Genomic DNA, 21,834 nt, shown 5'->3' with positions numbered 1-21,834 from the left:
GAAGGCCGAAGGGGCAAAGCGCGTTCTGTGCTCCCATTGGGCGGAGCGGGGCAACATGGCGGCGCCCGGGGCGACAAGCTGAGCCGGGGGAGGCCGCTCCGAGCCGGGGTAGGCCGCAACGCTCCAGCTCCGTTCGCCGCCCCTCATCGTTCCCCTCGGCTCCTCATCGTTCTCTTCGGGTCCTCCGCCGCCATGTGCCGCCTCCTGCAGGCCCTGGGCCGCATCCCGGCTGTGGCAGCCCGGAGCCGCCCGCTGTGTCCGGGTGGGGCTCGAACATACGCCCCTCCCGCAGGTGAGGAGCTGTGGGCCCCGCGGGGAGGAGCCCGGAGCCCGTGTGAGAGCGGGGGAACGCGGGGGGTGTCGGTGTGTGTGTGTGTGTGTGGGGGGGGTGATTAGTGGGAGCCCCCTCCTCAAGGTCAGCTCTGGGCTGGGGGAGGGGTTGGGTTCCGGCCTTCAGAATGGGCTGAAGAAAGGAGGAAGAGGGAAAATGGGCTCCGAGGTGGGTGAGGAGGCGGCGACACTGCGCTGCTTTTCCATCAGTGGGTTTGAAGGTTCCCTTTGGTTGCGGGTGGGATGGCGGGGAGCTCCACCTGCCCCTCCCAGGCACGGCTCAGGCACGTGCTGGGCTGTGCAGCCCCTCTACAGATATTGGTGGAAACACGAGGATGGGAGTCAGGGTTTCATTGAGTATCATGAGGCCATTGAGAGCACGCTGAGGTGCCCGAATCCTCCCAGAGCTGTGCTCCAGCACTGCAGCATTTCCTGAGGCCCTGAAGCTTGTAGGAGGCTGAGTGGATCCCCATCCTTCTCCCTGCTGGGCCCGTGTTGGCAGGGCGCAGTTCAGTGACAGCCAGGAGGTGGATTCAATGGGCTCAGCATTTACGAGCTGGTTGTAATTGTCAAGGGAATCTTCTGGGTGAGACGTGTGGGCTGCGGTGAGCTGAGGACAGTGGTTCCTCCCCAGTGACTCAGCTGCCACGTGCAACGCATCTGACACATGATCCAGTTGCTGCTGCACATAGGGTTCATGGTTCCTCCAAGTGGTGTCTGCAAGAAATCTGCTCCTATGGGTGGTCAGGAGGTCTGAGGCATTGCTGTGGATGTCACCAGTATTGTGACACCTCCCAGGTTGAATAGAACTCACTGGAATGGAGAGGGGCTGAATGAATGGGATTTTGTGGCTGTTCTGTGGGTTGCAGCAGCTCTGAGGGCTCCCTGTGATCTGGCAAACCCCTCCTTGCCACCCTTTCAACTGCTCTGTTTTCAACCCCCCAGAGAGGAAGCGGTTTTACCAGAACGTGAGCATCTCACAAGGAGAAGGTGAGTGGAGCTGCTGGGGCAGGCGAGGGCTGGTACTCACACGGGGGTTACCATCACAAGGCAGTGCTGTGCCTGCAGCCCCTGTTGTGAGCTGGGCTGTCTGTCACCCACATGCTCTGTCCTTGTCCTCATCCATAGTAAAACCATGTGGTGGGAAAGTTTCCAGCATCATCTGGGGAAGAGCAATGTCAAAACATTGATGTTGGTGGGAAAATTGCTGATTCCTTGCTCCCTTCAGCTCCAGCTCTGAGCTTGTTCCCTCTATGGGGTAGTCTGTTGTTCCTTAGTGCCTGCTCCTCTTTAATTCCCCAGGATTTCTACTCTGATTCCCCAGGAGGCTTTGAAATCAACCTGGACCACCGGAAGCTGAAAACACCCCAGGCCAAGCTCTTCACTGTCCCCAGTGAGGCCTTGGCCATTGCAGTGGCAACAGAATGGGACTCTCAGAAAGACACCATCAAGTTCTACACTATGCACCTGGTGAGCACAGCAGGTCAGAGTGCTGAAGCACAAAAGTGGTCTCCAGAGGCAGAACACAGAGAGAGACCAGGCTGTCCTAATGTCAATTGAAGTGGGAACAGGAGTTCAGTGCCTTGGCTGAGTACTGTGGATAACTTAAGGCTGAGCAGGCAGCTGGATGCTGGCTACAGGACTGGGAGGGAAACCCGTGTCACTGGGGAGTTTGAGAAGGGGATGGAGAGCATTTCTGGGGATAGCAAGGGGTATGAACAGGTTGGATAGACTCTATTATATGAGCCATGTTCTGACTCTGTGTTTCCCTCTTAAGTAAGCTCCTTGATTCTTGCAGTCTGTCCCAAATTCTTCTGCTTATCTTGACCTAGTACACTGGAAACTGCTGCTTCCTTGAGCTTTAGATAACAGTGATTTCAGTTGCCTTTATCCTGCAGACCACACTGTGCAACACAGCTCTGGACAATCCCACTCAGCGAAACAAAGTGCAGCTGATCCGTGCAGCTGTGAAGTTCCTGGAGACTGACACTGTCTGGTAAGGGACTGCGGGATGCACTGGCACAGAGGTGGGGTTGTCTTGTTGTAGAGTGGTTGAGAGAACTGAGGGAAAATGTCTGTTCTAACCAAGTCATTGCAGGGCTCTGCTCTGTCCTGGCTTTGGCCCAGGGGTTTGAATTAGTTTAGACGAGTCCTATGTCCACCAACCTAGTGGAACTCCATGCATTTAAAGGGCATAGATATGGAGAACAGGGACCTGTTCCTTTGTTGAAATCTGTTTTGGAGATGTCCATGTTGGACAGGGAGCAGGAGCAGCGAGAAATGAAGTGGGAAAAGCAAAGAAAGGCTTGGGAGAATGTCAGCTCAGTCCCCTGGCACTCCAGTACGATAAAGGTGTAGTAAGCTTAGATTACCTGTACTAGTAGCAAAATGCTCTTTGCTCCTTAAAGCTCCTGTGGGTTGCAGGATCCAGCCTACCCAAGCTCACGTCTCACAATCTCAGCCTCTGAGGTGTCCACTGGCAGCTGCTTTGCTCCTGAAGGGAGAGGGAAACTGGATTCACCTCACTTTTTGGGGCTTTGTTTGTGTTGGGCTGGGCAGGGCGGTGGCTGGTGAGTGCTAAGCTGAGCCACTGGGCGTGCAAGGCAGCAGGAAGGGCCCTGTGGGATTTGTCCCATGGATCACTAAATCTTGCTGCATCCCTTGGCTGGTTTCAGGTAATCTGCAGTCTTCTGTTGTAGATTGTAGCCCTGTTACATAGCTGCATAGAACTGTCCTTTCTAGAACAATAAAAAGCTTTGAATGGAGAGATTATTCCCAGTCCCAGCTGTTGCAGGTAGGGTGAACAAGAGGTCTATGCTCCCCATACTGTGGTCTACGGAGGGCACAGACTTTCTTCTCAGGAGTGCTGCAGTCTGGCTGGGAGCAGTCTGACAGCTTGTGTGTGAACACCCACATGGCTTTGTTGTGCAATGTCCCAGCTATCGTGTGGAGGAGCCAGTTGCCTTGGCAGAGCTGCAGAAGAAAGAATGGGATCCTATTGTTGCCTGGGCTGAGAAAAGGTGAGAGTTTAAAGCTGTTTCTAAAGGCCCATAGCTGTAGTGCTTGTGACTCAGAGCTGCAAGATCCACAAGCTTTTCTAAGGGGCCATGTGATCATGTCAGGTACAACGTGGCAATCGGATCCTCTACCAGCATCATGGGACCAAACATCCCAGCCAGCACCAGGGACACCTTCATCAGCCACCTGGCCTCCTACAACATGTGGGCTCTGCAAGGTGAGAGGCTGGGCTGCAGGAGCCCTCTGTGTGGGCTGTACAAGGGCAGGAGAGCTCCTCTCCATGGGAGAGGGGAGAGACTGTAACGTTTTTCCCCCCCTGCTGATATGCTGAGATGATCAGAGCATTGAGGTCATTGCAGTGATGGTGGTCAGGAGAGCACTATTGTGCCGTTAATTGCATGTCTGGCTGTTAGGAGCCCAGATGGGAGTGGGGAGGCATCACTGTGATCTGCCTGAGGGGGGACCACAGCCCGATTGTCCTTTCCAAGCATGGGAGGATGCTGCTGTAATGCTGTGGAAAACAACCATGAATATTGTTTGTTTTGGATTTTTCCCTTCCAGGTATAGAATATGTAATCACCCAGCTGAAATCTCTGATTCTGTCCATGGGCCTGATTGACAGGCACATTACAGTAGAGAAAGCCGTGCTTCTGTCTCGGCTGGAGGAAGAATACCAGGTAAATTATGTTACAGAGCAACCCCATAATTCAAATAGCAATAATCTCAGCATGACAAATGCACCCCCCACCACAAATAACTGGCAGGGGAAGTGCCTGCTATTACAGGAGAGGTTCCACTCCACCAGTCCGGAGCACGCTGCTGTAGAGCAACATGATAGATGCAACAGCCCAGGGTGCTCTTGGGGCTGCCAGTTTTGTTTTGCAGAACCCAGGTGGCTGCTTTTCTCCCTCTCTAATCTGAAGTGCAAAGCCATGGATGGCTTCTCTTGCTGTGGGTTTTCCAGACTGGAGGCCTTGCTGGACACCAAACTATTATTAAATTGTTTCCTCTGAGAGCAAAAGCTGAAATCTGGCCTGGTGTGAAGCTCTCCCTGACCTAAAATGGCCGAAACTGATGAGAGTATTTTCATCCTCCCTTTAAGGAGTTTTTGCCTCAGAGCTCAGTACAGAGGAATCATGTCCTTCCACTGTATTCATCCAGAGATCTCCCTACCCTAGTAGTGTGCAGTCAGCACAGCTCCTGGAGGGCTGCCTGTGTTTCACAGACATGAGAAAGGAGGCTGAGTTGCCTAGCAGCTCTGAGTGTAATCCACTTCTGAACTGACTTGTGTTCCTCCTCCAGATTCAGCGGTGGGGCAATGTGGAGTGGGCCCATGACTATGATCTGTGTGAGCTGCGTGCTCGTGCAGCAGCTGGGACTCTCTTTGTTCATCTCTGCTCAGAGAGCTCAACTGTCAAACACAAGCTGTTGCAGGACTAAGGCTGCAGGACTGGGTGGAGGAGGAAGATGCCCTGCTGTGAATTGCTGCCGTGACCTGGAGAGGGTAACAACCATCCTGCCACCACAGCTTGTCTGGGATCAGGCTTGTGCTGAGGAACTGCAGCTTTGTGGGCAGCTCCTTGCTGCAGTGCAGCGCCAGCAGTTTTGAGCCCACGAGGAGGAAAGGTCAAGGTGAGCTCCCTCTGCATATTCAAGGAAGCAGCGCTGTCCATTACCAGTGTCTGTAATTCATCAGAGGAGCTCCCTTGAAAGAAACAGCTTCCTGGGCAGGGCACGGCACAGACACACCTAGCATATGCCACATGTCTTCATAGCTGCCAGCTCCTGACACACACTTGTTATGGAAATCTGAAAACAGACTCCGTTGCATCTGTTCTTCATCCCTCAGTGTGCCTGTATGTAACACCAGGGTCTCTCTGTTTGATTAAAGGCACGCCTCTGCAAGATACTGAAAGCTAATGCTGCTGAGTATTTCTTTGTTTTAATTGTCAAACCATGGTGTAGATCCTGAGCTGCTGGGCTCTACGCAGGTGTGGGAATGGCTGAAGGCAGAAAGTCGTGGAGCAGAGCTGAGCAGACACTAGAAGGCAGATAGATTAGCTCTCTCTGTGTGTCTGTGTGAGTCTCTCTGTACGAGGTGTCCTGTCCCAGCAGCCAAGGAGCAGCAGGGAGCTGACTGTGCAGCGCTGGAACAAGCAGGGAGGGGGAAACTCCCGCAGCCATTTCCAAAAGCATAAGGCACTCGGAGCTAAATCTGTACATCAGGCAGCACCAGCTGAAGGGCTTTCACGAGACCAGGTCTCTCCCCAGAGTGCATATGCAGCCACCCTTTCATTTAACCTTCCCACCTTTCTCCTTGCTGCTTGCCTCTAGCAGTACCGCCCTGGCCAGCATCATTCCTCAGAAGCTGCCCACAAGTGAGTGCAGCAGCTGCTGTCACTGAGCAAGGAGGGGAATTAATGACTCCTCGCTTGGCTGTTGCGAGCGGCAGTGTGTGAGTTCCTGTGGAACCATTGATTTCCCTTCCTGCTAGCTGGGGGCTGCTCTGCTCACGCTGCAGAAAGCTGCTTTTGCAAGAGGCAGCGACAAGACAAGGCTGCTAGGCACACAGAGCCCCAGCCACAGCCTTGTGCTTGCTGGGCTGGAAACCTGCTGTTATTCTGGGAGTGGTTTGATGGAGAGTGCTCCTCTCCCCAGCTGCTGCTGTGTGCCTGTGGCTCACAGGTTCCTGCCACTGTGCTTGCAGGTACTAAAGCTTTCAGGCATGATGTGCTATGATGATTTGGTTCAATTAGCTCACAGCTGAGCCATAACCCCTTGTGACCAGGTCTGAGCTCAGAACGGGCTTTGTGCCAGTGCGGTGGAAGAGACAAAGCTTCATGTGCTTTTAACAGAAACAATAAGTATCTTTTATTTGCTGACTGTGGCAGAATGGAAGGAGTGTGCCTTTGGCCTGAAATGTTCCAGACAGCACAGGCACAGAGGGGCAGCATCCTTGTTGAGTGTTCTGCCGCTGTGTGCACCCAGATAAGGCAGCTGCCTGGCCCATGGCAGACCTAATCCATGGGGTCCGGAATCACTGCGTTATCCAGCTGCTCCTGGAGATCATCGATGTACTGAAAAATCTCTTTGATACGGTTGCGATTTCTGTCAATCTCATTTTGGAGTGCCTGAACAGATTGAGCCCAAGCAGTGAACCCGCAGGTTTGTTGGGGTCCTGGCTGCAGAACAGAAGTCTCCAGCAAAGGCTGGGAAGTGACTTTCCTAGTGCTGTCCCTGCCACCTGGGGCAGACCCATCTGTGTCCCGTCCCCATAAACGTTCCTTACCTTCTCTTTCACAGAGGCCTCCCAGTGGTACACGTTGAGGAGGATGTCACACTCTTGCATACTGATCTTCAGCAGGCGGATATTATGGGATTTGTTGACCATGTCAACAATGGTGTTTTTGTCCACAAGAAACTAGGAGATAACGTGACTGGATTAGGGGAGGGGCAGGCACACAGCAAAAGCCACAGAACTCAGAACAAGCAACGCAGTAACTGCAGTGCTTGGGGGAAGAAAATAAGGCCTCTGTTTCAGACTGACAAAGCCCTAATCATCAGGATGACTCCAGTGCTTTTCCCTCTGTGTGGAAGGACATATGGGGAAACAGAGGCAGCACCTTGGGCCTCACCTTCTGGAGCAGGGAGCACCACACAGCACATGGCCGGCCCCTGCAGCAGCTGCTGTCAAAGCAAAGCTGCATATGCTGCAGCTCGGCTGTCCCAGCGGGTGCAGGAGGTGGAAAATCACATTTGAAAGGGTCTTTCGCACTGGTAGCGCTGGCTGTAAATCTTCATCTCGGAGAGCCTCAGCTTCTAATCGAAGCAGTGACTTCCCCCATGGCTCTGAATAGAGGGTGGCTGTGCTAAACCATAATGAGTCTCCTCCTGCAGCCAAGTGCAGCTATATTGAACAAATGAAGATTGCTTCTCCGTGGAAATGGATGGCAGCGAGGCAAAATGGGTGCACAGCAACGGTGCGTAACTGCAGCCATCTGCACAGCCCATAAAGCAGGGAACTCCCCTGGGGGGCTGAGGGGTCTGGTCTGTGTCTGTCAGCTCTTGATTACCCAGAGTAATGGGGAGCTGGGATAATCTGGACAGAGCGAAAACACAGCAAATGCAAAACTCAAGTCAATTAACCACTAAGTGAAGGAATAACAGAGGCAAAAAGGTCAGCAGCGTTGCTGACTGGAGCGCTGCAAAAATCTCTGTGCTTTCTGAAAGGCTCCTGGGATCTTCAGTATCAGAGCAAAACGGGCTGCAGTGGAAGGCTGCATTTGGAATGTTGTGTCCTGCCTCCAGAACAGCTAATGGGCAGGAGAGCTCCCAGGAGGGCTTCTGAAATCACTGATGCAAACAGCCCCAGCACAAAGAAATCAGAGCAGTGTTTAGGTTTGCCTGTGGGGAGCAGGCAGAATCGGAACAAAACCAGCTGCAAGTGCAGCAGTGAAGCTGCCTGAGTGCCTGCTGGGTTGGGGCTTGAAAATCAGCCAGTGAAGTGAGCTGTGCTGGAGGCAAGAGAGAGATTTGCTCAGCACCTCTCCTGGGCTGCTGCCACCAGCTCCTGCAGAGCCCAGGGAAACCTGCAGTGCAGTCATCTCCATCCCACTCAGCAGAGATGCCCAGCAGTGCTGCAGTTCAGCCACACTCTGGGTAGACACAGCTCTATCTGTACTGAGCCTTCTGGAAACCCTGTCCCTGCTAAGCAGAGGCTGCCTCCTCTTCCCATCACCCTCACAGAGGACGTGAATTTTCTGCTGTCCTCACCTCACGAACATCATCTGGCAATTCTTCATCGAGCTCATCGTTAAGTGATTTCTCCAGAGTGCTGATGGAGATCTCTAGTAGCTTCTCATGGTGACGGTTTTCCAGGTCCCGGCACTGTGTCATTGTACAGAAGATGGTTAAGGAAAAGGCTGAGCACACTGTTCACTTCTAGAGATATAACTGGACCTCCTGTAAATGGACATTGAGGCTCAGAAAGAGCAACGTGCTGCCAAAGGGCTGCCAGCCCTGATGCAGATGTGCAGAAGAGCACTCTGGTGTCCCATGTCCTCACAGCAGGCCTCCTCAGGAAACAGCCTCACTGCTGCCAGTGTCAGGATTTGCACTTTCTGCTCTTAATCACAGCTCACGTCAGGTCTCATCCTCACTGCCGTGTATTACACAGAACTAAGAGTGTGCCGTGGTTTGCAGAGGAAGCTGAGGGAGGCCTCGCAGGATGTAAGCTGAGCTCTGAATATGCCAATTATTTGCATCAAGCCACAGATTTATAAATGTAATCTGCCACTGGAGTGCTTTGCTGTTCTTATCTCGCATTGTTCCAGAAGACATCAGTAACACAAACATGAAAGCCATTTAGAGAACCAAGAATGCACATGGAAAACACACTAGCTGAATCTGCCAGGAGTTTTGCCAGGCATGCTCAAGAAAAAAAAGCAAGATCCCCAGGGGGGACAAAGCTGTAAAAGTCCTAGAGACCTTCCATATGTGAGAGCTCAGCCAGAGCCCTTTGTACTTTCTGTATTTTCCACAGAAAGACTTGGAGCACCTTAAATGGCCAATCCTGCAAGGCTGGGAAAATGCCTTTTCTGTTGACAAAAAATAACCCAAGCCTATTTCAATGGCTCAGTTATAGATTTAGGATTGAAGTATATGCACCTCGCTCAGAGATCCATGCCAACATTGCTGTAAAAAGGATATATGCCTTGAACGTTTTCAGCGAATGTTGATGTTATGACAGCAATGTTTCTTTCAAATTCCTTTATCAGTTCCTTAATGGAAAGAAAAAGAGGAAATGTTACAATGAACGCTTTCATGAACATGAAAGGAATCTAGGAAGAAACTAAAATTGATTTAATTTGGACTCACTGCTGTTGTTAGCACAGTCAGAAAATGACCTACCTAAAGCATGTAAATGGTTTGAAAGCGCTGAGTTTATTTTCTCATTCAGGGATAGAAAATCAGAATCAGCTTACTGGGGAGAAGCTGGCTGAGTGACGCTTACCTGGTCTCTGGAGCCATCCCATCCCTTTGTACTCTCACTGAATGCACAGAGCGTGCTGTACTCCTGCACGCTGCCATGCTGCATTCTCCTTGTGTGTATGAAAAGCTTCTTTGTGAGAAGTGTAAGCAATGCCTGGGCTTACTGCAGCTTTTGTTTTAGTCCTCAGAAATGAAAATTGCTGCTGCCTAGTGCCTCTCTCAAAAATGGCTGATGGGGAATCTGTTAAGTGATGCACTTAATGTCTTGATGTAACAGTTCAAAGGCAACCACCTAAATCCTGCAATTCCAGTAGGGCATGCACGAAGGAATGTCTCTGATCTTTCCATGAGTGACTGCAGATATATTAGGACCAATTCAGAAAACATTAAAAGGCACAATCATGATGCAGTAGGGGATCCATTTTGAGCTCCTGCTTTCTGTCATGCACATTCACAGCAGTAAACTGCTGCATCTGCTTGCATATGGGCCACAGACCTTGCCTGCTAGTTTATAACAGATTAGGTTTTGGTTTTGGTTTTAAATGAGGATACACAATAGGAGCCCTGCCCTAGTTTTCAAGGAAAAGTGAGGAGAAAAAAGGCAGCTATTATGCAAGCAAATGCATTAAGCTGAGCAGGAACGTGTGTAATCTTATTCATGGCGAGGATCAGCTTCAAAGAATTACACTTCCAGAATGCCAAATGCATATCCCATACCATGCAGAGAGTTCTGTACACAGACCTATATAATGACTGAACAACCTCAAGTCTCTTTTTTTAAAGCTTTGGAAATCAGCTGGATAGATGTGAAGAAAATACTGCGCTCTGCTCTGAGAAACAGAAATCTGTTACAGCATATCTAGTATCTGATATCTGATCTAGTAAATGTGTATGTTTAGTGGCCCTGCTAGGCAGGGGGGTTGGAACTACATGATCCTTGAGGTCCCTTCCAACCCGGGCCATTCTGTGATTCTGTGATTCTGTGATATCAACATCCAGGGCTTGATCTCACCCCCTTCAACCCTGAGCAGAGGAAGGCTGAGGTGGAGACAGAACAGGAGCCTGACAGGAAGAACTGTGTGCCCTTCCCTATGCAATGGGCTACAATGCAGAGGCATGCAGCAACAGCAAAATGAATGCCCCTGCATCCTGGATGGGAGGCTTTACAGGTATGAGCATGAGCCTTACCTCCAGCTGGTCCACCATCTGCATTTCCAAGGTCATGAGTGTTTCTGACAGCTGAAGGATGTCCTCGTTGTACTCGGCTCGCATAGACTCAGCAGTGTCATGACTGCTGGCACGATGGATCTCATCCAGCCTCTAAACACAGAGATACATAAATTACTTATAGTTGGTGTTCAGCACTCCATTGCAATTTAATTAACTTGTTACATATGTGAGAAAAGTTCCTGCTGCTGATGAGCTGAAATGAAACGTGCTGATTCAGTGAGTCTCTGGATTTACATACTGAGAAGTAACAGTGCTGAGGTGTGCTGCTATGTAAATGATCCCGTGCAATGCAGCGATACTGGTAAGAAATCTCATCTCCCAGTGCCCAATGACTTTGACCCTTCTATACTTCCAACTTTGGCTCCTCTTCTGACACATTTCGAGTAAATATATATATATATATATATATATATATAGGGTTCATGACATTGCTTGCCATGAAGTAGAGATTAACAATTACTCTTAGAAAGAAAGGTGCATCTAAATCCTGATCCCCTTCCTGTCAAGGGGAATCTTGACTGACTACCACAGAGGCAGGATTCAGTTCTGAATATGGAATACCTATCATTGCCTGATTCCCTCTTACAGCAAGGATTTATCGCCCTTCAGAATTAAATATTGACGTCAGTTTTGTATCAGACAAGATTTATTATTTCTCAGATCAAAAAGAAATCCTCTTGTGCTCAGCAATGTATTATTTTGAAGTCTGTTCAAAGCAAGTTAACAATCAAATGTTAATGGGAGGAAAGAAATGCACTTTTTAAGATGTCTAATCCAATTCTCTTGAGAGGAAATGTAATGGGCTAAAAGAGTGAATTCTGGCCAAAATAACCGAGGACTTGTCTGAAAACAGACTACACTGCCCAGATTTTGCAGCGGTGAAGGAAGGCGCAAAGTGTAAGTCAGGAGGTCTCCAAAACCTCCCCAGCCATTCAAGCCACAGCTCTGGAAGCAATAGCTTCAGAGCTCAAGGCCTTTGCTGCTTCTTTGCTCCTTAAGCAACTTCAGAGTGGTGTTATTTTACAGGTTGCCCAGGCCTGCAGGAATGGATGACAGCCAGGCAAACAGACCCTAAGGATGGTTACAGATTTCAGCCTGCTGGGACCCCTGTGACTTTTTAACATTTCCATCAGTGTTAAATTTTGAACTTCCCAATCAACTGTAGATGACTGTTTGGATGCTGACTATCCCAATATTTACCATCAAACTGTCACACTAACCACTGTGTCCTGTTCAATCCACTGCAGGTCAATCCATTGCTGCGGCTGTAGCCTACCAGATGAACTGTCAAAGCTGTATATTTTTTTATAGAGGTTTTACTGAGAATCAAATAGCCAAGTATAAATATCAGCCTTTATTTGATGCTTTCTGGTAAACCTGCAAGCTCATATCCCAACTGGAGTTGCCAGAGCTGTTTGCTGGCATGAGTCAGCAAGGTTCAAGGACCTGGGGACGGGGTGACTCAGCAGGCTGCCAGCTTGTGACATGGCACCTCAATCAAAGCGACCTGGATTTCAAAGAGCAAGCGCTCGTGACTCTGTGTGGTGTCAGTTGTCAGGGACTTGCTCTGCTTAGCTGACAGGTTTACCAGGCTTTAGCCCCCCCCTGACTTTTTTTCCGTGGAAACAAAATAATGATCCATCTATTATACATGGTTAGACAGGGATCCAGCTAGAAGCGATGCCCTTAGCAGCCACAATGGATGACACTAGTTGATTAGAATGTAAAAAAGATTGTTTCTGCTTCAAAAATAAAAGAGTAGAAATACATTACAATAGCTTCACCTGATTTTTCTGTTACAGTTCTTTGAGCTGTTGTTGACAAGATGAACTGAATCAGAAAATGACTTGAAAACGAACTGAATAACCTGCAATCTCCTTTTCTTTCTTTCTTCTTTTTTTTTTCCCCCCTGCAGAACCTTGAAGAACTTTACCTTCATGGACAATGAGACAACACTGTGGCATATTAATTTTCTCCTACACTAAATTTCCACGTCGAGTATAGATAAAAGCTGTCAGTGTTAGTTGGCTGTGCTTTGACAAAAGGGCTGAAACTTCAAACCTCAAATCCTTTTCCTATGTAGAGCACTAAAATATCATGTTAGTTAATGTTCGCTGACATCATTTCTCAGTACAGATTAACACTGCAGGAAAACAAAGAAAGATCAGAGACAGTGCTGGAACAGGTTGCCCAGAGAGGCTGTGGAGTGGCCATTTGTGGAGATACCCACAAGCCACATGGATGTGGCCCTGGGCAGCCTGCTGCACACAGCCCTGCTTTAACAGGGGGATCAGGTGTCCTCCAGAGCTCCATTCCAACCTCAGCTATTCTGTGACTCTGCAATTAGGGATCATATCACAACTTCAGTGCAAATCTAGGTTCTATCCTATTTTATCAGTTTCTATCCTAATTTTAATGGAATTACCTTAGTTCAAAGTGAAATTGAAAGCTGCTTTATGATGTATCAAACTAACAGAAGCATAAAGAAAATTACCGTTTTGTTCCGATTTTCAAAGTCTAGGATTATTCTCTTGCCTTCTTCTTGGTTGGCTGTCAACACTTCATGAAGGCCTTCACGGAAATCAGAGACTTCAGCTTCTCGTTTTTCATGCTCATTCAGACAGAAGTTAAACAGGTTCTCACAAATGGAGACAAAATCTTTCCTGTATGTGACACCAGAGTCAAGGTATTTTGTTTGTTCAGTGGAGCAATGCGTTATGTTCCTTCTAGCTCTGCAAATTCAAGCAGGAGTTACAAGCTGCTTTTATGTAAAACCTGGTGGTTCTCGCTGGCAGCAGGCTGCCAAGCATTTTGTATGAGCAGGACAGGGTCACCCGTTCACATTCTATGCATAGGATTTTGCTACTTTAAGGGTATACAGAAGGATATGGCTGCTTGAGGGGGAAAGGCCTTGAGGACAAAAAGGAAATACATATGCTTCTCTGACTCTTTTCTGACAAAGCAGCAGAACGAAGCATACAACCCTATCCGTCTTCACAAGTGTGAATACAGTGTCTGTGTAGTTAATAAATACAGCTCCGGAGCCTACAGCCAGAGCGCAGAATAAACTACTGACTTGGTAGCATCACAAAAATAACGCCAATTTTTCTTCTGCTATTATCTTGACAATGGAATTGTTTCTAGAGTCTATCGTAGTTAAGCTGTGATGCATTTTTCCCCAACAGTGTAATGCAATTTTAAGGAAGGTCAAGTTACTGGCCTTGACAATGCTCTATTAATCTGAATGAGAAAGGGAAAAAACAAAAGCGTCCGCTTTCCGATGCCCCATATAGGAGCAATGATGAGAAAAAAAAAGTGCTGGCCTGAAAACTTCACATTGCCAGCTCTGGCAGGTTGTGAGATATGTGACTCATATCATTCTGATTAGTCTGTTCCTATCTCCTACCACTTCAATTTCAACATGATTTTAGCGACTGCGCTCTTACAATCTACCTGACAGAGATTTATCTTATGGCTCATTTTAAACCTTAAGTGGATTCCAGACTTAAAGGCGGTACAAAGCCTTGATTCTTGAAGGGTCAGGAAAGAAGGCTGCTGAAATTATGTTTGATTCAGGCGATGGAAAGGGAATATGGTAATTACAACAGTGAGAATTTGAAACGCTGGAATCTCACGACCTGTTGGTGATAGAAGCGAGCGGTTATACAAATAGGTTGTTTCAAGCTGTGCTGGCCAGCTTGCCAGTAGTACAAACCATTTGTTTGTAGCCCTCATATTTCATGAGATATCAGGCCTTAAAGCTGTCAGTGGTCTCATGGTCTTGCAGTGTTTTTCTGGCACTGTTCCTAATTTGAACACAGAAAGCCTCAGATCTCAGATCAATGTGAGCTTTCAGTCCTGGACAAAAGCAACGGATGAAGAGTCCCTGTGGTTGCACCTCCTTCTTAACTCAAGTCATTAGGTTTTAGCTGTAGGTTTTTTAAACCCAGGAAGGATATTCCTGCAGCAGTTCATCCACTCCAGGGAGGGAAGCCAGTTTGGCAGCTTCTGTATCCTCTGCATACAAACTGTCAAACAGGAATGGTCCATTCAGGTGCTCAACAAAGGCTGTCTTTGAAGAGAATCAGAGTGATTTAAGTAAAATGAAGAGTGCCAACCTGCTGCCAGTCCTTAGGATGCCTCTCTCCTAGAAGCTCTTTACCAGCAGAGGAACACTGGTGTGCTGTGCAAGTAACAATCTGCACAGACACAATTACACCTACACAATAGATACACCAGCCAGGTAGTGAAAGCACCCTGCAACTGGAGTCAAAACCATCCTGGTTCACATGCGGATTTACTGCTAGAACTCTCTAGCCTAAGGACAGAAAACACTGTTTAATCTTACATAAAGCATTTTCACATACAACCATATGTTACAAGGCTATTCAGCCTCACAGATAAAGAATTAGTGGACTTGGGGGAGGGTCAGAAGGAAGAGCTGCAGGTGTCTTTCCTGTCACTTAACCTCCTCCTGCTCTTCAGCCAGCCTGGTCTTCCAGCATGCTGGAGCACAAAGCCAGATTGTGGCTGAAATCACCATTCTCCTTGGCCTGGTTTTCAGGCTGCTCAGAGAACTACAGTGATCTCAAAGCCCTGAACAGTTTAACCATAAAACTAATAAAAAGCGTCAACTTGGTGTGAAGGAGAAAAGAAGTCACTGCACCATGAAAATGCTAACAGTTCTCTCAGATGTGTAATTTTCTTAATCTCACATTAAGCTGATAAGATCCTTGGGCACGATTTACTATTTAGCTTCTAAGGGTCTATATCTGCAGCCTGATTGTTCAGCCAAAAGAAATATGTTCCCTCAAATCATATGTATTCCACAGCAGTTCCTGTTTTCATTCAAAATAAGAGATTCAAAGATCAGAGACTAATCCTAGCCTTAGTGTTAGCACAGCCAGTGTTAACCTCTCATTAGAGCTTCAAGCATCTGAAGGAGAAGTCAATATCTGCTGCACTTCTTCCTCCCCAGACAGCACACAACCAGCCAAAGAACAAGTACCTTGTAGTACTCCAGCTCCTTCTGCTGTGCCTGCTTTTCCTCCAGCTGAGCCAGGGCCTCGGCTTCCTCATTTTCCAGCAGGTCAGTGAGGTATTGGTAATTTGAAATGGCAACTTCTCGCTGAGGAAAGCAAAGAAACATTATTAGACTACCCAGCAGTGCCCAACAAATCTAGGTGTAAGCATTCCATCTTTCCAGAAGGTGTATCTGAATGATATCTGCATCCCCATTTCTTTGGGGTCTTTCGATTAAACTACTTCTAAAGTTTCTAATCTATTCCTCTCCCCATTTTTGTTGTCATATTACTCTGCCTCTGCACCCAGTGTATCCAATTCAGCCTCAAGCAGTGTTTAATCCCCCACTTTCTTCATCTTTAGCGTTGTTTTTCTGATTGTTTTAGCAGGAGGCCCTGTTTTGACTTTGAATTTGAGCTCTGAATGAATTGGCTACTGAGTTTATCAATTTCTGGGGAGAAGATGGTTCTTCTGAGGGGATGGCAATATAGAAGCAGGGGCAAGAACCTAATTAGCTCACAATCGAAGCCTGACAAATTTAAGCATGCAATTAAATGACATACTATCTGTATGAGGCAGGGACTGGACTCCATGACCTGGAAAGCCCTTCCAGTCCTATACTAAGAGTAATGTATACTCCAAGAACAGCTCCTGCTCTGTGCCAAGCAAGCTTAAAATGAAACATATTCTTTGATTATTAAGAAAAAATGAGCCTTGGGATCAGAAAGCAGCCCCATGGGTTACCAGTGCTGATGTACAGTCTTGCTTTCAAAATCAGGAAAGGGAAGTGCATTTGGATGGCACTTGCTTGCCTGATTAACGTGTCAGTCTACTACTGCAACAAATAGCTCAGTGAGCAGCAGGACCACCAAGCCTGCTTTCCTCTGAATTCATGTCTCAAGACTGATCTCCTCTGAGATTCTCTCTCTGCGATTCTCTGATCTCTAAGTAGTCTTGCACTCACACTGCAGCATCTCTGTGGCAATATTAAGCAGGCTCCTCTCCCACACACAGCTGCTGACTTTTGCAAAACCTGTGAAGGTACAATACCTTTGACATCTCTACCTCTGTCAAATTTGACAGAATTTGGCCTACAGGTTCAAAGCTGTTAGGTGGAGAAGGAACAAATAGTGTGTGTTTCCATAGTTCTAATTTCTCCAGGGAATCAGCCCATCATGATAGAACTTTTTCTCCAGGGAATCAGCCCATCATGATAGAACATTGTGAGCATACCAACAAAGCCAGTGCTCTGTAAGGAACTCATGTCCGATTTCACAAGAAGGAGATGCAGAAATACTTACTGTGGTGTCAGGAATGAGTTTAAAGTCTAAGTACACCAAGCCTGGAAGGTGAGCAACAACAAACAGCATATACTGCTCTTCATCACAGAAAGGGTTCCCAGTGAGATTCAATGAGTGTAAGTTCTTAAACCTCCTGAGATAGACCACCTGTTTGGAAGGGAAAGAGATGCTGTGCTTACCAGTGCTGTGGAAACAGCTGGGTTTGAAATTCATTGCTCATTAATTGCACAATTATGTTGCGGTACATATCGTGCTTAGCTGCCAAACACAGGCAAAGCTAAATTAGAAGTTTCTGATGCTTTGGGGTAAGAAAATACCTAAATTTACATCATGACTATGTAAATGATGGGAATGGAGAGATGGCCTTTAGTTGGGTGGTGGACAAATCAGGGCATTAGGCTGTTAAACTACCCTCAAAAAGAACACCAAATATAGCCTGGACCCCACTCTCTATTTTCCTCATATGTAACTATTTATTTCTCTCATGGGAACCAATAGGAATTTTGCCACAGATGACAGCTGTAACAAAATTAAGCCCTTATGAGTGAATAACCTAAAAGTGAAATAGCTGAAGTAAGCACTTAACAGCTGGATAGTTTACCTAAACCATAATTTAGGCTTCAGAGGAAATGAAATCGTAAGGAAAAATTTCTCCTCAAAGGGAGGCAGTGGTAAACATCAGATCTGGAATATCTGATCCTTTGATAGGGAGCAATTCCAAAGCCAGAGAGCACTCACATTTTCCAGAGTAGTCAGGTTATTCTTCCCAATGGAGAAAACCTGTAGCTCACGCAATGTGTCCATGTTCTCAATTTTAGATATTCTGTTGTTGTAGAGGCTTAGGTCCTGCAGTTTGACAAGGTTATCCAGGCCCTCAATTACTTCAATGTTGTTGAAGGACAAGTCTGGGGAAGAGTTTAGAAATCAGAAGTTTTATAAGCAAAAATTAAGTAATTTCTAGCAGAACGCCCCAATTCAGATCTTTTATTTAGCCTAAGTCTTGATTTAGAAGTTTATACACAGTATTTTCCTCAGGGGTGCTCAATGTCCCACATGAAAGGCACAGCATGAAATCACCATTTTCTGGATCAGGAAACAATGTACACATCTCCTCCAAACACATATATGAGAGGAATGGCTAAAGACATTCTATGCAGAGTCCACAACCTCAAAATGAGTTCTGCCTTAAGAGGAAACCCAAACTACAAGAAAAGAGATGGCCTGAAAAAGGAGCATTTTGGTGACAAATTCGGGGTTCTCTGCATTGTTTCTTGCAGACTCTTGCCTGCTGCACTACAGCTTACCATCATGGTGACTCCCCCAGGAGCAAATGTCAGCTCAATGCTCACCACCACCCTGTTGTTAATGAAGATATGCGAAGGCACATACTCACTGTAGCTATTTCACTCGTCCATATTTCTTCATCCCATCCTGTCAAAACATCTAGGCTAACACCTACATTCATCATTAGTCAGGGCAGTGTTTACCCTCAGGTTGGAGCTGAGTGCTTCAGGATTCCACAGACAGCTGATGTGGCTACCAGTCATGGGTGTGACCCCAGCCCCTGGGCAGCTAACACGTACACACAGCAGCTGCTGAACCACTAGAACCTCTGGGCAAACTGCAATGCCTGAGCGTGCTTCAAAAAACTGCTCGCACAGTGGTGATCTGCTGTGATTCACAAGTGCATTAGTCATCCGTGCAGCGGAACAGTGCAGACAACAGAGCGGAAGAACTCATTTAGACATTTTGAGATGTGCTTATGAGCCGAAGCCTTGCATGCTATTTTCAGCAGCAGACAAGGATATATTTACGCTGCCACCCAATTAGGTGGCTGCAGTTACCAGAGAATGCTGTAAGATATGAATCTGGAGCAGCAGCCACTGATATGCCCAGCATCAGAGCCAGTACCACTGCATGGTGCTGCAATCCGTATCCTGAGTTTCTGACTGGAAGTAGTCTCACTTCTTGGCACAACAAGTATGACAAGTCCTTGAGAGCGTAGGGATAAACACACCGTCGTCTTTCAGGGATTCTAGGTTCCAAAATACCTGCATTACCCTTATAAAGAGAATAAAGGTTTCTAAATCACAGAGTTTACATCAGTATTTCTGAAAGTTGCCTCTAAATATGAGTAACAAACCTGGAAACAGCCTTGAAATCTCAGCTTCCTGTTCCTGCCACACCAAATTTATTAAAACCGGGTTTTTTAAACATTTGAAGGATTGCTTTTCAGTACTGATATTCGTGCCTTTTGACATTTGACAGTCAAATGAAGAAACACAGAGACAGCTGACAGGCTTCCCTGAGAAAGCTCCCATCAGTCGCGTTTGAGAAGGAATGTGACATCCCAGCTCTATTGCAGATTGCTTTGCACCTGAGAAGGCATCCAGCCCCATGTGCCTTATCTTACCGAGCCACACAAGGTGAACCAGACTCTCCAGTGCTTCTATCTTCTCAATGATGTTGTTGTCCAGCTGCAGCTTAGTAAGACTCTCAAATTGCCACAGATTATCAATCTGCAGGATATCTAAGGGCACAGGGAAATAAAGGAATACATCAATTTCCCTCTCATCTGAATCACCTTTCAGTTTAGCAGAAGGAAATATAATGCAGTCTTTCCTCCGTAATGTTCTTTAGCAGATTACACTAAGTGTGATGACTGCCCCAGAGAGTGGAGTGGTTCACTGGCTGAAAGCAATTTTAGTGTAACAGTCCAGTTAACCTCAGCATCCCATCCCAGCACACGGCTCATCAGTGAAGGCAGCGAGTCGCTGAGGGAGTGCTGGCTGCAGCCAAGAGTGGCTTTACGAATCCACTACTAAAAGGCCTTGACCTTCATTTTCCCTTCCAGCTCAGCAAATGAGGTTTGGGATGAAATTCTTCCTTTTCCCTGCATTTGCAGGCTACTAGTGGCCAGTTACTGCTTTTGAAAGTTACTTTCCTGCTCTCGGGATTCTCATCACAGGAGAACAAGCTGAGCTCTACTGTTTCTGCGAAGGTTGCAGTTTAGAACTAATCAATATGGCTGCATTTAGCTTCTTCCAAAAACAGAATCACAAGGGCAGGCTGTTGGGTATTACAGCAAAACATTAGTACCAAGGTGACAGAAAACACAGAACACTCTTACAGCAATTCTTTTTTATCCTCCAATGGCTTCCCAGAAGGTTGTGTTTGGTGCTATTGCTGTTTAGTGAGCGCAGTGTAATGCAATGAGCTGCACACACAAAATATTGACACCGTTCTTTGTTTTGTGTTTGCAAACAAATATGTGCAGGATCAGGTAATTGCAAACATGTTCTAAGGATCTAAACCACTGGATCATGCAATGAATCGTCTGATTTTGTCCAAAATATTCAAATACTGAACCAAATGTTTTTCCTTCTTCATTTTTGAATGCGAGCTTATAGACTGGTTTGGCAGTAAGAGACAAGCTGTGACGATGCTATGGATCAGAGGAAGCTACCAAACTGGACTGTAATCAGCACATTCTAACAACAGCACTTGGATAATCGCCACTGATGGCCGTGCCTGCTCAGGATTTGATTTGTCCATGTACAGAAGGGCCCAATAGGCCTGTGGCCTGTAGGTGTCACCACAATATAAATGTTAAATAAGAACAGCGCTGACGATAATAGCATAAAGCTAAGCAGCTTTAAAGCCATCCATCAGCAATACCACCCAGACCGCTCAGCTGAAACTGCTGCTTCCAGGCATGACTAAAAGCCTAAGATGATCATTATTGTTTAATTGCCAGGTTGCCAATTAATGCTTATTTCGTTTACCCCCCTATAAATGTGTGTGTGTTCTGATACTCACTTCTAAAACTAAGCTGTAGCTCCGTCACATCTTTAAAGTCATAACCTTCGGATGTGGCGAGCCTCCTTATGTCCTCCGGCCATTGCTCTTCAACTGCTTTCTGAAGCATTTCATCGTCAATAACGTTTGGCTCTAAGCTGTCGTCTGGCTGACTCATTTTTAGAGGATATCAGCTGTAACGGATAGAAAAAGCAACAACAATAAAGCCACTGTCTGGCTGCTATTTCCAACCTTCATTGAAGTGGCACGACACAGTCACAAGGGATTAAGAACATGGTTAATATTAAGATCTAACACCTCAGAGCTGGTATCAAAGATGAATCTGCTTTTATAATGGCTTGTATGGGAAGGGATAGTCGGGTTGTACAGCCATTGGTGTGACTGTAAGCACAGCCTGCACATTAGTTCTGCAATAAAAGGAAAAGGAACTTGGAGGAAGAAGGAACGTTTATAAATAATAATAGTGATTTTCTGAAGGCCCTTAATGCTGACCCACCGTAATGCGGCCTAACCCAACCTATATGGACACAAATACCTCCACTGAGGGAAATGATTAATTCTCAGCTTTCTGTCCTGGCTTTGTCATTTATAAATCCACACTGATACCCCACAGCTCGGCCCCAGGCCCCGTTACCGGCCCCAGCCCCTTCTGCGCTCCAGCCCCGGCTCTGTGTGGTAGCTAAGGAAGCCCAAGCGCGTTGCTAATAGATGTCACGTGATGCGCTCGGCCGCCAATGGGCTGAGAGGGGAGGTGGGAAGTCTGGCTGCTAATCAGAGCCCGAGAAAACCGTGTCAGCCAATCAGAGCTCCAAGCGTGCCTTGTGGGCGGGAGGAGTTGTGTATGATTGACGTTCTGCTCGCCCATTCATATTGCAGAGTTTTCCGACTGTTGCCCAATGGAGTGTGGCGTTAACGGAATCTCTCCTGTCCATCAACTGAGGGGCGTGGCAAAGGACGGAACTACCGAGGGGGCGGGTCCGTCGGTTGACAGTGATTGACACACTCTTCAACCTATGGTATCACGGAATTTACGAGCACCGTCCAATGGGTTGCAAGGAGGCGGGCCTTGCCCGGCAAAGCGAGCGGCGGTTGGTGCTCGTGGCTGCTAATCAGGGAGGGGTGG

The 21,834-nt window shown here is 47.2% G+C and overlaps 2 protein-coding genes across 16 annotated transcripts; one reads left to right on the top strand and one right to left on the bottom strand.

Annotated features, from left to right (window-relative positions):
* Positions 1-42: 42 nt before the first annotated feature.
* Positions 43-5,263, top strand: ATPAF2 (ATP synthase mitochondrial F1 complex assembly factor 2). Of its 4 annotated transcripts, none has more exons than XM_015876913.3 (8): positions 43-292; positions 1,276-1,320; positions 1,655-1,800; positions 2,229-2,326; positions 3,270-3,350; positions 3,453-3,565; positions 3,910-4,025; positions 4,651-5,263. In XM_015876913.3, the coding sequence occupies exons 1-8, from the start codon at positions 193-195 to the stop codon at positions 4,786-4,788; spliced, it is 837 nt and encodes a 278-aa protein (XP_015732399.2). In that variant the 5' UTR covers positions 43-192; the 3' UTR covers positions 4,789-5,263. The 4 variants fall into 4 exon arrangements, with proteins under 4 accessions (XP_015732399.2, XP_085370082.1, XP_085370084.1 ...); XM_085513956.1 differs by having other exon boundaries at positions 1,633-1,800; XM_085513958.1 differs by lacking the exon at positions 43-292 and adding an exon at positions 321-499 and having other exon boundaries at positions 1,633-1,800.
* A 928-nt stretch (positions 5,264-6,191) lies between these two features.
* On the bottom strand, positions 6,192-21,402 carry DRC3 (dynein regulatory complex subunit 3). Of its 12 annotated transcripts, none has more exons than XM_015876903.3 (13): positions 21,247-21,402; positions 20,712-20,884; positions 19,306-19,422; positions 17,631-17,797; positions 16,893-17,039; positions 15,578-15,697; positions 14,529-14,641; positions 13,064-13,238; positions 10,528-10,659; positions 9,058-9,128; positions 8,122-8,245; positions 6,638-6,769; positions 6,192-6,557 (listed from the first exon to the last, which is right to left on the bottom strand). In XM_015876903.3, the coding sequence occupies exons 2-13, from the start codon at positions 20,866-20,868 to the stop codon at positions 6,366-6,368; spliced, it is 1,647 nt and encodes a 548-aa protein (XP_015732389.1). In that variant the 5' UTR covers positions 20,869-20,884; positions 21,247-21,402; the 3' UTR covers positions 6,192-6,365. The 12 variants fall into 12 exon arrangements, with proteins under 12 accessions (XP_015732389.1, XP_015732393.1, XP_015732394.1 ...); XM_015876907.3 differs by having other exon boundaries at positions 6,192-6,530; XM_015876908.3 differs by having other exon boundaries at positions 6,192-6,526.
* Positions 21,403-21,834: the final 432 nt, after the last annotated feature.

Source organism: Coturnix japonica, chromosome 13 (assembly GCF_054131305.1).
Source record: "Coturnix japonica strain WE chromosome 13, WE-NBRP24, whole genome shotgun sequence".
NCBI classification, from domain to species: domain Eukaryota; kingdom Metazoa; phylum Chordata; class Aves; order Galliformes; family Phasianidae; genus Coturnix; species Coturnix japonica.
Note: the sequence above shows the minus strand (reverse complement) of the source record. Positions and strands in the feature narration are given on the sequence as shown.

What these genes read in the sequence shown, in the direction of transcription:
- DRC3 (XM_015876903.3), bottom strand. Translation starts at nt 20,868, where the DNA reads ATGAGTCAGCCAGACGACAGCTTAGAGCCAAACGTTATTGACGATGAA. An exon ending in GCTGAAAACGTTCAAGGCAT is followed by an intron (nt 8,246 to 9,057) that starts ATATCCTTTTTA and finishes CATCTTCTGTAC; the next exon opens with AATGACACAGTGCCGGGACC. An exon ending in TGCCAGATGATGTTCGTGAG is followed by an intron (nt 6,770 to 8,121) that starts GTGAGGACAGCA and finishes GTTATCTCCTAG; the next exon opens with TTTCTTGTGGACAAAAACAC.
- ATPAF2 (XM_015876913.3), top strand. Translation starts at nt 193, where the DNA reads ATGTGCCGCCTCCTGCAGGCCCTGGGCCGCATCCCGGCTGTGGCAGCC. An exon ending in AACATACGCCCCTCCCGCAG is followed by an intron (nt 293 to 1,275) that starts GTGAGGAGCTGT and finishes TCAACCCCCCAG; the next exon opens with AGAGGAAGCGGTTTTACCAG. An exon ending in GGCTGGAGGAAGAATACCAG is followed by an intron (nt 4,026 to 4,650) that starts GTAAATTATGTT and finishes TTCCTCCTCCAG; the next exon opens with ATTCAGCGGTGGGGCAATGT.